The following is a 16534-nucleotide window of genomic DNA, read 5'->3' as shown; positions in this document are numbered from 1 at the left end:
GTGATGCGCAACACGTACATTTTAAATGTTTAAAAAAATTTTAAATATAGTTTTGATGAGAGATCTGCTTAATTGATTTGCAAAATCTTAACAAAATGACTAGATGGGGTCTATCAAGGCTACATCTGAGGAGGTTCATTAACTGAAGACATTATGATAAAAACAAAACTATAGAATCTGAGAATGACTACATTATGTTGTGACTCAGGAATAATTATGTACATTTGCACGTGTTGCAGAGTAGTCTTTTGACATCATTGTCCTTTGCTGTTCAATCGTGTTGAAGGATTAGTAAGAGTCCTAGAGGCAGCAGGTAAGACAACCATCTCTCTGCTTATTGGTTTCCAGATGTGTTTTCATACACAATCCAGATTCTGCTGATGTTCTTCTATTAGTCCTAGGTTATTATTTCATTCTCAGCTGTAACATTCACTTCTTTTGTAGCAGTATTGAAAAATCCTCAGTTCTTGTTTTAGTTAAAAGTTCACTTTAATTACAGATCTTTAAACTATTAACGTAGAAAGGAAATTGCTTTCTTCCATTTTGGGAAACACCTAGATACAGCTTTATATTTGTTTGTTTATTTTGCTCACCTCTGAAATTCTGAGCCATGGATACATTTAAAAGTAAATTGTAAATTTTGGTTTTGTGTTTCAATAAGCTCCAGCAACTCTATCCTTCAATATTATAATTCAGCTAAAGGTAAAGGGAAAAACATAAGGGCAAACCATATGTGTAATGGAGAAAAAGGCACTGATAGCAAGGCAACTGAAAAGGTGACTGCACTGGAATCCAGCTTTTATAAAAGTGAGCCCCTGTGCAGCCAGCCCTGCAGGGACACTAATATGCAAAGGACCAGCATGATTGACAGTAGCGTGACTCTCATGCTGTGTCCCAGAGTTTGACATAAATGACGGCATCTTTTCATTGACTTCCATGCCTTTCTGTCATCATCCTTCATGAACAAGCTGGCTAAAATAATATTCACAGCCACCAGAGAAAAGTATATGAGGTATCATCTTGACAGTGTTCATTTGAAAGATGTAACTGCAAAATCCAACCATTTTACATTTTTGCACTGATGATCTTGCTTCTGATGGACCAGTTTCCCTTGACAAGCTTTTCCAACCATCTCTAGAATACATGTATTCATTTTCCAGTTTATATACTTTTAGTTTTAAAATATGATATAATTTTATTTTGCCAGCTAATGCAATACATATATCTTCATTATAAGATAAGCTAAATAAAACAGACTAAAACATTACAGATAAGCCTAACACCCCCTTATCTACCCACACCAAACCCAGACGCTTCTCCAAAGGGACTTTCATCTGTTAGCTTTCTATCTTTCATACATTTACTATGAAATCATGTGTGTCTTCACATAGAAATTATGTAGACTTCTTTCTTCACGTGAATGGCATCAGATTTTATGTATTGCCCCTTGTTTTGTGTTGGAGATATTTTATGTCAGTATATATGGATTTACCTCATTAAAATGATGAATAATATGTCTAATATAAAAATGTACTTTTAGATTACATATTTAGATTAGAACTATATACCAAAATTACATAAATGATATTTGGTATATAGTTCCTTAGTACCATGACAACACAGTTGAAATCAGTGAGGTACATCCATATATAGTGAAATGAAAAGATCTCTAAAGCACAGTGAATGAGAAAAAGAACAATTTGTACATTATGATTCAATATGTAAGAATTTTTTTAAATGCATATTTATGAGGGGGGGTGTGTGTGTGTGTGTGAGTGAGTACACACACAAAGGAGGAAGAACATATCCTAAACTGTTAAAGTAGTTTGTTTTATTTGAGTGTTGGCTTTAGATTTTGGCATGCGTTTTCATTTTTATCAATGTCTTATTTGATGTATACTGGCAGCATTTTGGAAAGACTTAGCTGGGGATAGCTAGCCAGATGAAATATTAAACCAGAAATTACTATGTATCTGTTTCATGCTCAATCATCCACAGATCATACATATTTTATTGTATTCATTTTATTCAACAATACTGAAAATGAATCAGGCTCTATCTCCACGCCAACCACTATGTAAATAAGTAAAACTGTAATATTTTCCACCTTCTACAGTTTTCCCTGAGTTAGTTGCTTATTGGCATCAGTTGGTGGCTGTTATTAAACATTAGTATTTCTGTATCAACTGGATTCATTAAATGATGATTTCATTTAAGAAGAGTTTCTACTTTCAACCCTATATAAGAGACAGAATGGAGGGAAAACTATCCTAGCTCATGTGGCTTCTTGACCTTTTTTAACCATAGATGATAAATTGGATTTTGTGAGGTTCAAAAAATGTTCCAGCTTGGAATTGTTTTTATGTATCATTAAGGCAAAGGTAGGAAGTACAAAACCATGTGGACTATCCTATATAAGTAAATGTAGTTTTTCACATTGACCCTGTGGTAAGCTAAACTTTGCTTTTATTATGTTATTCCAGGTCCCACAAATTGTCAGAACTTTGCAAATGTGTTTCTAATTCCCTGCCAGTTTATTAGGTAAAGATCCTCCGATAGCATCTGAGCAGCATTAACCTCCAATGGAATATACTATTCTATTTGAATTTATTAATTTCATCAAGATTCTAACTTATATAACTATAATACTTATATAACTAGTGATAACTAAACTACATTTACTATTAGCAGATAGTCTCTCTCTCTTTCCCTATTGCACAGTACTAACATGGAGACATATGCAACTAATCTTAGAACTGTTCTACTGTCCACTTAAAAGTCAGTAAAAGTGATAGCAATAAAAATTCAATAAGAAATCCAATTCTTTTAGGATAATCTAATCTTCAATAGTCTGGAAAAACAGTTTAAACAGAGATGAACTAATGAGAACTAAATTTGGTTCAGAGAGTATGGTTCAAAGATCTGCTAAGATACAGGCACTCACTGTCTTCTCCCTTTTCTCAACAAAGTGGGCTGTCATTCCAGCAATCCTGCCCACCATAGGGTATGACCAGATGAGCGGGAGGATTCAGAGTGAGAATCTGCAAAAGAGACACAGAATACTGACTACAGCTTACTTTTCTCTACACATGCTCATTTCTAGTATTCCTGTTGTCGTGCTCAGAACACCACCAAATGAACTGAGAATGGGAAAGAAGAATAGAGGCAATCAACCTTGGCCAAGGCAAGGAAATATTAGAAAGGGAGATGAACTTCACTGCATTATAAAAGTAGTGAAGCATTATGATTCAGAACACAGGCTTTGGGCTAACTTTCATGTAAGGAATGACATGGAACGAAGGTCGGTTGCAGAATTGGCCTTTCCCTTTGACTAGTGTTTGCATGCAACATCTTTTTCCATTTTTTTTTTACTTTCAGTCTATTTGTGCCTTTATATTTAATAAGGGATTTTTGTAAAAAGCATACAGTTACATCAGTTTTAATCCAATCTGACATATTCTGTGTTTTAATTGGAGTGTTCAGTTCATGTACATTGAATGTAATTTTTGAGATAGTTGGATGTAAGTCTAGTATCTTCTTAATTGTTGACAAATGTTTCCATCTATTTGTTCCTTTATTTCTCCTTTCTTGCCTTCTTTTGTATTAATGGAATATTTATATTTTATTTTATCTTCTCTATTAGGTTTTTTTGGTTATACTTTGGGATACCTTTAGTGTTTTCCTAGAAATTGCAAGTGAATTCTTACATTATTAGTCTAAGTTAGTAATTTTGCCAAATCCCTCAATGTGTAAGACATTTATAACAGCGTAACTTGATTTATACCTCTTACTTTGTTTCCCACTGTCATATATTTAACCTCCAGAAATTATAAATCCACAAGACATTTTTATACTTGTGGTTTTCATTGGTTAATCTTCATTTATTTTTACCCATTTATTTACCTTATCAGGAGTTGCTGATACTATTAGAATTTTTTGTTTTTGCGTCCATCTGAAATCATTTTTTTCATTGTTCTGCCAGCAACCAATAAACTATCTCAAATTTTGTCTGCGAATGACTTATTTCAACAAGTATAGAATTCTAGCTCAGCACTTTGAAGATGCCTTTTCATTGTCCTAGGTTTTCCATAGCTTCTATTGAGAGGCTATAATCCATTTTTACTATATTTTTCCCTTAAAAACGGTGTGTCTTTTTTGTTTTTTTCTCTAGGTGTTTTTAGTAGTTTCTCTGTATCTTGATGATCAGAAAGTTGACTGAAATGTATGTAGGTTTAGATTTCTTTTTATTTACCTTGCCTGGGGTTCATGAAACATCTTGAATTGAGAGATTACTATCTTTCATTAGATTTGCAAAATTGTCAGCTATTATTTCTTCAACTATTGCTTTTATCTCATCCTTTCATTCTTCTCTTTCTAGAACTCCAATTACATGTATGTTATGACTTTTGATCATGTTCTACATTTTTCATTCTCTGTTTTCATCTTTTCATTGTCTATTTTTTCTGTGGCCCATTTTGGTCATTTTCTAATGACAGATCTTTGAATTTACTAATTCTGTCTTCCAATCTTTCAATCTACTGTTAAATTCCTCAAATGCGTTCTTAGTTTTAAGTATTTATTTATAGTTCTAAAGTTTTATTTGATCCTTTTCATAGTTTCTATTTCTCTGTGAAATATGCCCAAATGGATAAAATAAGATAAATACTTTATATTTTATCTGTTTTGTCCATTATTTCCTCTATTGGTTTTAGCATAATAATCCTAGCAATTTTGAAGTCTTCATCTAATTACTTCAATATATAATCATCTATCATCTATTTTTATCTCTTGAGTATTGGTAAATTTTATGTGCTTCTTGCCTATCTGGAAATGTTTATTGTCTATGTTATGAACTAAATGTTTGTGTACCCTCAAAATGCTTATACTGAAGCCATACTCTTAGTGTAATTTTATTTGGAGATAGAACTTTTCCAAAAAGAATTAAGGTTAAATGAGGTCATAAGGGTGGTATCAGATCCAATAAGACCAATGTCCTTATAAAGAGAAACACTGGAAAGCTCTCTTTGTCTCTCCACACACTCATACAGAGGAAGTCCTGTGAGCACATAAAGAGGGCCGCCTGCTGGCCAAAAGAAGAGGTTTCATGATGAAACTTTCTTGGACTTATTAACCTCCATACATGTAATAAATATACTTCTGTTGTTTAAGTTACCCATTCTGGGGTACTTTGTTATGGCAGCCTGAGCAGACTAATTCAGTAGGTTTGACATTGTAGATGATGGTTATACAGGCTCTGGATCCTGTTAACTTTTTCAAGAGTGTTGTATTTTGTTTTGGCAGGCTGTTAATTTGCTGGTGGATGAGATTGCTCCTGTAAAGGTCTCATTTCAGTCTTTATTGTGGGGGGATGTCTTTCAGATCCACCCTTAGTCCTAGGTTACAGCTCTTCTGCCTATGGCAGAAGAGCTCACTCCTACTTCACAAAGATTGCTGAATTCTGACTGGGCTGAAACTCTGATGCCTTCTCAGTACTCAGAGAACTCTGGAATTCAGATCTTGGGATTCAGGAGGTTTCAGACTTTAGGAAGTTGTTTTTTACCAGATGTCTCAGAGACTCACCACGCAATGTGCAGCCCTGAAATTAGCCAAGATCCTAGGGACATTTCCATGCAAATATCTGAGCTTCTCTCTCTGTGGCTGCTGCCCTTTCTGATAGCCTTCTGAACCCGGCTGCCTTAGTAGCTCTGAACCCTAACCTCTCACTGATGTTTGGGCTTCACTTTCATGGATATGGGCCCTTAAGGTGACCCCAACAAGAAAATTTGTGTGCCTGTGGGGCTAAACTCTAGCACATTCCCTCTGTCAGATGTGCAGTCCTGCCTTGGTTGTTTGCCAATGCTTCCAAACAGCTATTTTGTATATTTTGGTTAGCCTTTACAGTTGTTCCCAGTAAACAGGAAAGTTCAATCTCAACTAAAATCAGTCTTGCCTTTGCCTAATATTTAACTAAATAAATGGTAACAGCAATAAAATGCCCGTCCCAAAGTCAAAAGAAAATCATTAGTAGCAATGAAATAAGGAAAGGAGTATCATTTCTTGCCATGTAACTTCAAAATGAAATAAAGAAAATAAAAGATCATGATGTAGAAAGTCCTGGCTTTCCAGAAGCAGTACTGATGAGTGATCAAATCCTAAGTATTCTTTCTCACTAATTAAGGATGTCCCCAAATTTGGAGTGAAATGAACTGAGCAACTACACTTTTCTGATGGGAGGAGAGGGCAGAGTGAGTAGTCATAGTGGAAACAGCTTGGGAGAGAGAGTAGAGGGCTCCAAGAATAAATGAAGAATGCAATCTCAGGCTTAAGAGAATCTTTCTGAAACAGTATGTGATCCTGACTGCCGGCACTAAATCCTGAGACAGAGTCCTTAGTAAAACCTGAGAACAAAAGTAGAGCATGTAACCTCTATCAGAGGCTGCACAGAGACTCAGAAGCCCTCTTCTCTTTCCTTTACCATCTTCTCATCTCGAGATGGTAGACAGAATAACAATGCTCATCTTCAAACCATTGCTTTATAGAAAAAACAAACAGGCTTCAGATAAGGTAGGAATGAAGTCAAGCACAATTAACTGAATTTGTATCATAGCAAATATGAGTCCTGATCTTAAAATGAAACAAATAATAAATATAAAAACACTACGCAGGTAAAAAAAAAAAAAGGAGGGGAAGACCATTGTAAGCAAAAGTAGGCTAATAACAAATTTAAAAACAACAAGAAAAGGAAGAAACAGGTATTCTCAATTATACAATACAGCACCTGCAAGGCCTTCTTGAAAACACTGCTTAATGAAGATATCAAGGGATGAATCAAAATAATCAATAATAGAAAAACCATGATAAAAGAATCAATTAAAGAAATTTATTCTATTTCAGTATAGAACGAAGTTTAAATAACTTTGGGAATGAGAGTTGTAAGTGGAATGTGAATGTTATAAATCTTGACAATGAACAAATAAAACCTGTGTAAAAATATAGAAGAAGAGAAGAAATAAAAGAGACATAATAAAAGAGCTATTTTCTTCTTTTTAAATAGCAAACAGTCAGTTGATATTGACTAAAACAAATATATGTTTAAGCATAATGAATTCAGATCTGGTTTTATGTAATAATTCAAACTGTAAAGGAATCTTTAGGGTGAATATCTCATGAAGTGAGTAAATATCTAAAGTTCAGCCATTCTTTTTCACTTTAATTTTGTTATCTTCTTCATTAAGTGTACTTTTAAATTAAAAATAGCGTCTACAGTATGATGATACTTAGCATATCTGTGCCATTTCACATACCTGTGCATCAAGATGTCTGTTTTCTACAATATCTGGAATGATGATGGTCCCCGTATGTTAACAATGGTTATTATTTCTGGATAGTGTGATTCTGGGAGTGATTGTCTACATCTTTGTATTTTTTCTTCTGTTTGAATTATTTATAACAAACATGATTAACAGCTACACACACACACACACACACACACACACACACACACACACACACACAATTCCAGTTTCTAACATGCTTTGTGGTTATACCAACTCTTCATCTACTTGTTTTGTGTTAGAGGTTTTAGCTGAAGCCTAAGGCCAGGCTAAGAGACTGGAATGTGATAAGGACTTCCCCTTTCCCCAGGAGAATTCTTGCCCAGCAGACATATATCATGGAACCATAAGTACAAAGTGTCCTCTGCCCTTCCTACTGATCCATGAGGCAGGCAGTACAAGAGAGGATGCTTCTTTCTGCTGCTTTCGAGACAAAGGAAGCAGCCTACAGAATATAGGATACATACAGAAAATATAACACAGTGGGTGTCAGGCTCCAAGATAGCTACTTCATCTCTCTTAGAGCAGTACATCAAGAACTGCAGGTGTGTGTGCAAACGCCTCCCTAGTTGAGGGAGGAGTGCTGTCATATAGGGGCTAAGCAGGAAAATGGAGAGAATCAGGATCCATAGGCAAGTTCCAAAAGAACTACTACAAATGGGACCTGTCTTGGGCCCTCTTCGAAAACTCTTCTTTTTTTTTTTTCTTTTCTTGAGACAGAGTCTCTCTTTGTCACCCAGGCTGGAGTGCAATGGTGCAATCTTGGCTTACTACAACCACCGCCTCTGGGATTCAAGTGATTCTCCTGCCTCAGCCTCCGGAGTAGCTGGGATTACAGGCTCCTTCTACCACGCCTGGCTAATTTTTATATTTTTAGTAGAGACGGGGTTTCACCACATTGGCCAGGCTGGTTTCGAACTTCTCACCTCAGGTGATCTGCCCACCTCAGCCTCCCAAAGTGTTGGGGTTACAGGCTCGTGCCACTACGCCTGGCTAATTTTTTGTATTTTTAGTAGAGACGACGTCTCTACCATGTTGCCCAGGCTGGTCAATAACTCTTATTAAATAAGAGTGGCAAAGTGGGAATTCCAACTGAAGTCTCTGTAAATAGTATATTTATCGATATAGGGTCACAGATTTTTTTTTTAATTAAATCTTGTCCTGAGTATAAGATTTAATGGGGGAAACAAGGTAACATGTGAAACCTGAACACCTTACTGCCACACAATTCCATGTAATTGGAATTCTGTAAGATTCTATATAATCAATCTGGGCAATTATTATCTCATCCCAGACTTCAAAGGTCTTCTGCATGCTAAGACACCAAAGTCTCTCTCTTTTCCAGGCCTCTTTCTTAAATGTCAGCCGCATACATTCAGTTTCTTACTGGATGGTGTATCCTAAATTCAGTATGTAAAAAAGCTCAAACATATCCTGTCACAACTTCTTCTTTATCTTAATTCCTTCAATTCAGTAGGTATTTATAACTACCTACCATATGCCAGGCTGTAGGTATATACACTGTATGGATGATGCTGGGAATCCAGAGTCACACATGGTACATTCCTGGCTTCTGGGAGCTCACAGTTTAATGGAGAGGACTGAGGAGCAGAAATGAGTACTACACAAACACAATGATAAGATCACAGGGTCCTGTGAGATATAGAGGGAGGCATCTAATCCAGATGTGTGGGTGTGGAGAGAGGGATACATTAGGGATCAGGAAACTCATAAACCATACAGTGTTTGAGCTTTCTCAAAGAACGAGCAGGGCAACTTCTGCTCAGCTAAGGGAACTCCTCCTTTTGCCATAGATCTAGCTGTTCCATTCAGCCATTCACTCGTGGCTGCAGTGACTTTCCAGGTCAGCCTGGACTCTGGAAATTGCCCCCATGGTTACTTCCCTTCCCATTGATGACATTCTGCAGATCGTTCAGTTTGCCCTAGGCCCCTGTCTGTTCTAGATAACACTGGTTTTCTGGAAGCCGCTTGGTAACTTGGTAAGAATACCCAGATTTGTAAGGGAAAAACAATAACATAAGTGTTTCCTGCTCCTTTGCTCAGAAGTTTCAGTTTCTGAGAGATCATTTAACCTCTCTGAAGCTCACCTCCTCATCTGTGAAAGGCTGGTAATTATAATACTAGTTCTTACATGAAGAGAGGGTGTAAAAATCAAATCAGATGAGGGATATGAAAGCAGGTCCAGCACAGCTCGCATATTCATTGTCTTTATTACGGTCTGAGAATAATGGAGTATGACTCCAATGCAAATCCTATAAATGCTGATCTTGTGAGAAGGACGAGAAGCTTTTGGAACTTTCTCAAGTATATGAGTAGAATTTCAACTGAATTCCGTGTTTGTTTTTACTAGCATCTCTCGGTTTCCGATCCAGTCTGGATTTCATTCCAGCCATTTACTAGCCTTGCATTACCTTCTCCTTCAGTTTCCTCTTGGGTATCATGGAGAGATAATTAAAGATACTTCAAAGAGATATTGTGAGGATCATTTGAAGTAAGGAATAGAAAACACCACGTAGTGATGCTTTCTTAGGCAAGCTTTTAACCGAGGAAAGCTGCCCTTCGGTGAGAGCCTAGAGGCCTGGAAATGACCAATGAAAAAGGGAAGCCCGTCTTCGGTGCAGCAAGTTAAAGACCCAAGCTCGCAGGCCTGGGAGGCAGCGCGGCGGGAGGAGTCTACCCCTGAACCCAGTAGGGGGCGCCGAAGCGCCGCACTGCAGTATCCTGGCCGCGGAGCGCAGCGGCCTTGGCCCGGCTTAGCTCGCGTCCTGCCGCAGTCCCTCCGCCGCTAGTCGGAGCGAGCTAGAGTGAGGAGACCCCGGCCGGGCCAGTGGCACTTGCTTCTGCGGCTAGTCCCACCCACGACCGCAGCCCAGCAACTGGAAACGCAACCCGAAGCCTGAGCTGCGCAGCGTGGGAGGGCTTCGCGATCTTGGGGGACCCATTCCGAACTTGCAGAGGACCGTAGCTCTCCTGGCCTGGAGAGTGTGAACAGGTGAGTGTCACGCACGTGTCCAGGTGGCTCTTTCGGGACGACTTCCTGCAGACCCATTCCGAGCCCCTGAGCGCACTCGGCCTCTGAGTCAGTCCTCTTGGTCACCGGGTCCTCCTCCCAGGGTGGCTTTAAGGGTTCGCTGAGAGGGAGATGTGAACAACGGCAGCCTGGCTTGACAGGGCTCTCCTAGCTGAGAAGAAAAATGCCCTTGTGACTTAAAGCTGCATTTTCTCCCTAGCCTGAAAGCAAGTGACTTGCAGTCCACAATGGGTTTGTTTATTATTGCGAGATACCTGTTGATTTCAGAGCAACATTAAATAGCCAAGGGGTTTATACAATTAATCCTGGTTTGCTGTGGGTACTGCGTAGTAGTAAGAAGAGGGAGAATTCCTAGTAATGAGACCAGGAAAACTTGATTTCAGAACCAGAGAAGGGGAGGCCAAAAAAGAAGAGAATCTCATTTCCAGGACTAGACTAGGGTCTTTGCTTCCCTAAATAGCTACAGTTGATTTTGATGAGCGCATGAAAACAGAAGTTCCAAGCATGATTACCTTATAAAGATGCTTGCTTGCCCCACCCCCAAGAGGAAGCAGAAAGCATGAACTTTGATAAATATAGCCTTGAGAATGATTTATTAGGAATGAAAACTTTCTTTAAATAAGTAAGTAAATAAGGTTACAGTGATCTAAATATCATAGGTCTAACAGAGTGTAAGCTCTTCAAAGGGAACTACTTTTATTTGTATGTGCATAGCGTAAGTGTGGAATAAATCAATGAATGCATCACTAATAATACAGGATTTGGAGGCTAGCGTTTTCCTTTTCCTTTAATTTATGTTTGGGAAAAAAAACCCTACACCTTCAAACTAAATAGGTAGGACTTTACCTCTAGGAGTGATAGGAGCTGAGATGTTTTTGTCCTAATAAAGCACCGTCCACATAAAAAGTGAATAGCAAATTTCAGCCCTACTCAGAATATTCCAGCAGAACATTAGGACAAATGGATTTTCTTAGATCCACGTATGGAAGCTCTCAGATTATGAATTATTGTGAACATCAGAAACTTGGCAACAGTTTACTTATTACAACAATTTACAAATTTATGTTTGTTTTCTATCTTGTCAAATGTAACTTTTCACATTTTCGTGTGAGAAATAAAATGTTGAAGAACTCATGTCAGTTTTGTGTCTTCCTTTAAGTGATTTTTCTAAACATAACACTAGGTTGACAATAACCAGCTGTATCTTTATTAGGTTATAAATGGAAGAAATAGCCCACACAATTTCTCTTTCTTAAGTGAAATTCCTATGCCTCTGAGGCCAGTTAGGGGTTACTAAAAAATGTGACTTGTCATTTTTTTTTAAATCACATTTGATGGCTACTTTCATGAAATATTAATCAGAGAGATAATTACTTGCATTTTATATCCATGGATATTAACAGTTTTGCATGAAATAGAAAATTATTGTTTATACTAGCTCCAGACACTTGCATGTTCAATGTTTCAAAGAAATGCTTGTCAGCACCTCTTCTCATTTATAATTTAAATAGTTAATATATCTCCATATATTATGTTTCTGTGATGAAGCACTAAATCTTGAAGACATAGGGGCCTTTTCTTAATGAATGCATCTAAAGTGACAAATAAGGAAATCTTTTTATCTTTAGCCAAAATATGGGACTGGACAAATTGCAGATGTTTAAGCTTCTGGTTTTGTTATTAATGATTACTTAGACCCTTTTCATTATTGAGGATGAAGTAAACAACAGCTAATGTTAATGTTGATTTTTCCTTCCTTCAGAGGAAGCTCTGGCACTTTGAAAATCAGCAAATACAAAACCTTGTTAGGTACAGGATGATAGCTTAAATATGTAAAGAAGAAAACAATTACATGTTAATGTCTTTGTAGAAATACTTTTTCAGAAGGGTTTTCACTTTTTTATTTCTCTCTCTTAAGAAGCTCTTTGTAAAATTTATAGATGGAAAAGTCTAGCAGGAACAGTTAACACATTTAGATAACATATTTATGTTTAAAACATCTTTCCAGACTTGAAAACTGAATGAATTATGAAGACTGATGTGATTAAGTTTAACATGGGTAAAAGTGCAGTGTTGTATTTAGGTTTAAGCCATTGATTGCAAAAGTTCAGAATGAGGGGGTCTGCAGTCCATGTAAAAGATGTGAGGCTTATTGTGATTGGCTGTGCTACAGTACAGCCATGGTGTGCAGATTAACGATAGTGAAAATCTCAGGGAATTTATACTGGGTCAGTTTGTCAGGTCATATCTCAAAGTGGAATGCAGTGGACACCACGTTTTTAAAGTGATTAAGATGTTGAGGAGGCAATGCACATGATGAAAAAGAGAGTAAAGGTCAAAAAAACATAAACGAGAGTGTACATTCCAGGAAGAACAAGTGGACAGGCTGGGCCTCAAGTTCCTAGAAAAAAGAAGCCTAGGATGGAGCAAGGGTCCTACTAGATGCTAGGATTCTTGAAAGGTTCTGAGTGAAATACAAAGTTGACTTATTTTGAGTTATTTCATAGAGAAAAACCAGGACAAATGAGTAGAAGCCACAGGGAGACAGATTAGAGCTCAGTATTAGAAAGATAGTTTCTCCTAATTGGAGAAATGAAGCAACTTTCAGAAGTAATGAGCCTACCTTTCATACCTGGAAGTGGTAAGTCAGGCATGGAATATGGAATGATTGTTATGTCCTAAGGAAAGATTCTTGCTAGAAGAATGGCTAGAAGATTCCTTCAGATGACCCCACTCCAGCCCCACCACCACCAAAGCTCTTTCCAAATTTACGTTTCCGTGGTCCTAAGAACCTAGATGTCATTCCTAAAGCACCAAACTAAATAAGATGTGCTTACTTTGTACATAATGTTATTTCCCAAGTTTTAAGACAGCATTATAAACTAATTTACTTGAAGTCATCATAGAAAAGGAATAATAACTTGGAGCATGGCATTTATTGTTTGTGTACCAGGGCATGGTGCCCAGCAAAATATAAAAATATAATCTACATATTATATATTGATTCCTAGAACCTGTGTATCTGTATCTGTCACATGACTTCATCATGTGATCAAGAGTGAATTGAGATAAAATTTAACTTTGAGATGCAAAATTGAATTGTGTTGCATTGGAATTGACTAATATGAATGTATATTATTCAACCCAGAGACATGCAGAGGCCCAAAAGTGACTCTCTCCATTGCCCCACTGCATGTGTTTGTACACTGAATGTTTACAGATAGATGGTAAATGTGTGTATTCACATACTTTAAGTATTTACTTTCTATTACTACCAAGAATCAATACCTTCATTAAAAGATTTCTTGAGGAAGTACTTTAGAAATGCTGTTGTGTGTGATAATGCATGTTTTAGTACCAACCAGATCAAAATCCAAGTCCTGAATCCATCTACCATTTATTAGTTAAATCATTTAGAGTAAGTTACCATAGACTTCTCACAGGATAGTGGTAAAGATCAAACTAGAAAATGTTGATAAAGTGAATGGTGGCTGGCATATACTAGATGCTTAATAAATATTAATTCATTTTCTAGTCTCTTATGAATTCCCAAATTTCTTTTGTTTAAGGATTGTGGACTCTTCCAAGATTTACAATGATATGGTGAATCTAAAGACTGGAACCGAAAAGATTTGCTCAGTGTTTTAGTTTTAACAACAGTAAATTGTCTACCTGCACCCATCATGGCTAAAAGTGCAGAGGTCAAACTGGCAATATTTGGGAGAGCAGGCGTAGGCAAGTCAGGTAAGATTTTCATTGTGGTTGTTGTAGTGTGTGTGTGTGGGTGAGTGTGTTTCTTTATTATCGTTTCTTGGGATTGGGCAGGTGGGTAGTTGGTATTTCTCCTATTCTCATTTGTTACTCTTTCAGATAAAGTCTCTTCATCTAGAACTTTTATTTTGTCTAATTGACTGTTATATATCCTTTTGCTTATTTATGTTGAAGTAGCTTTGCTGATAACATACAAGATAATGGATATATCAGAGGTCTTGGCATTCTGATTTTTAACAACCTCCAAAGAAATCAGATCATGGAAATTATAAAATACATACTTGTGCTTTCCTCTATGTATGAGATCTTGAGGGACTGATTTTACATATCATTCATTTTTATATTCTCAGCAAACAGTCCAGTGTCAAGCATGTGTTAGGTGCTTTAAAAATGCTTAAGTGAATCTAGCTTTATCAGAAGCAGAATTGCATTATTGCCCAACACTCGAAAATCCTGAGGATTCCTGAAACTTTAGGAGTGCATGCCCTCAAGCAAGATAGCTATTGCGAATGCCTCTGCAGTGAATTTAAATTAGCAAGTTCTGGCTAACATCAGTAATTCAGAGACTTTGTTCCCCATCTGAGAAATCACTAGCAGACCTTTAAGATTAAGGGTGAAATGGTGGAAGTGAAAAATGTACCTAATATCTACTTTGAAAAATATGTCTTCGATCTTACAATTAAAGAATTCCAAAGTTGAGGTTGCTAAAATATTAGGGCAGCATGACCTTTCAGGGTAACCTCTTGCCTTAGTCTCTTACTGGAGGAAAGAACCATAATTAACTGTACACAGAGCTTTTGGTTCTCAGGGAAGGACTCAAACAGATATCTGGTAGGTGCATGTTTGCAGAGGGAAACCTGTTTGGAAATAAGCTGTATAATCCAATACATTAGGTAATCCACAAAATCTTAGACAAATACACATAATAGCTTTTTAATTCTGTGACCAACCTTTCTTTTGTAACCTGTTTCTGGTTTAATTTCAGCAGTAATCTTCCCTCTTCTAAGTCTTTGTCTCTTCTTTTTCTTTTAATTTTTTCAAGAGTACTCTTTCCTGCTACCACCCTTTTCTTCTGTTTGCTGTTTGCTCTTGCCTCTGGCAGAAACCACGCAAGGAAAATAGATAGTTGGCAAGGCTAAGAACCTGCCAGCCTTCACACAATTGAAGATAGTTAAACTCCTCCCTGTTAATCTCCTCAGTGTTTCCTAATGGCGTGAGAACCTAATTTCCTTAGCTGGTGGAAGGATCTGGAGAATGAGGAAATGATTCCTGTGAGTGGAGGATGGAGGGAAGGGAGTGTGGGAGAAGACGCTCACTGCCAGCAAGAGCTTGTCTAACTCCTTGTGAGTGCAGGGTCTAGGCTTGAGGCTGACCGTTTATTCCTTCATTCCAGACTTCCCATGGGCAATAAGGGAAGGAGATTTTTAAAAACCTTGTATCGTTTGTTAAAATAACCTACATGTGATTTAAGAAGTCAAGCATAAAAAAAACTCAGCTGAGAGAACCACGTAGCTGTACGTGTGTCCATCCGTTTCCCATCTACATGATGTCGGAGCAAGCTGGGTGTCTCCTGTCAAGGGTCATGCATCAGCCTGAGCTGGGACACCTGTTTTCATTGCCTTTCTCCCACATGGTTTCAATTATTCCTCTGGTTCTCACCTGACCATTTTTCCTTAGGCATTTCTTTGTCCACTGCTTCATCTTTTTCTTTTCTTCAAGCTTATTGAATATGAGTTCTTCCCTTACTGTCTTATCTGTTTTTTGATTCTCTCATTCATTGCTTAAAACATAGCCATCTTCTGTTATAACTACGCTCCTGAAATCGCTTTTGCTAACGTCACTACCTAACAATAACCAACACATCTAATGATCATTTTCCAGTTCTGATCTTCTTAGACTTCTTTCTATCATCACACCGATGCTTATTCTGTCCTGAAATTCCTTCCTTCCCAGGCTCCCATGACATCACACTCTTTGGCTTTGCTGCTCTCTCTCCATTGCTCCTAACTAGCTGTTCTCATGGGTTTGCTGTTCGTCTGCCCACTTCTCAAAGTTGAAGCTTCCAGGGTTCTAGATATCATCTTCTTGTGTCCTTATTCCATACACTGCCGCTAGAAGTGCGACTCACCCATAGCCGAAGATAACACCTGCACAGGGAGATCAGATTCTGCTGAACTTCATTTTATTTTATGTAAAATGCACAGGTTGAAATTGCTCACTAAGTTTCTTTCCAACTCTAATAACATTCAAATCTTCTTTGGACTGTTTTCTCTATTTGCCTTAAATACATTCCACCATTTGTGTTTATTTTCATTTAGGTGAAAATGACAATGACAGACTACATACCTTTAACAATTGCCTTTTTGTCTGTCATCTG

General features: G+C 37.4%; 1 protein-coding gene across 2 annotated transcripts in view; it reads left to right on the top strand.

The window, feature by feature from the left end:
• RERG (RAS like estrogen regulated growth inhibitor) overlaps positions 1–16534 on the top strand; it is a 135153-nt gene that overhangs the window by 2316 nt on the left and 116303 nt on the right. Inside the window, exons 1-2 of one of the 2 annotated variants that reach the window (XM_017873668.1) lie at positions 10054–10347; positions 13956–14130. In XM_017873668.1, coding sequence (XP_017729157.1) covers positions 14070–14130 — 61 coding nt within the window. In that variant the 5' untranslated portion in view covers positions 10054–10347; positions 13956–14069. Of the gene's footprint in view, positions 1–10053; positions 10348–13955; positions 14131–16534 lie in introns of those variants that run through there. The other variant, XM_017873674.1, reaches the window with a different exon arrangement.

Source organism: Rhinopithecus bieti, unplaced genomic scaffold (assembly GCF_001698545.2).
Source record: "Rhinopithecus bieti isolate Rb0 unplaced genomic scaffold, ASM169854v2 scaffold_110, whole genome shotgun sequence".
NCBI lineage: Eukaryota > Metazoa > Chordata > Mammalia > Primates > Cercopithecidae > Rhinopithecus > Rhinopithecus bieti.
The sequence above is the reverse complement of the archived record's forward strand: the minus strand, read 5'-3'. Positions and strand labels throughout refer to the sequence as shown.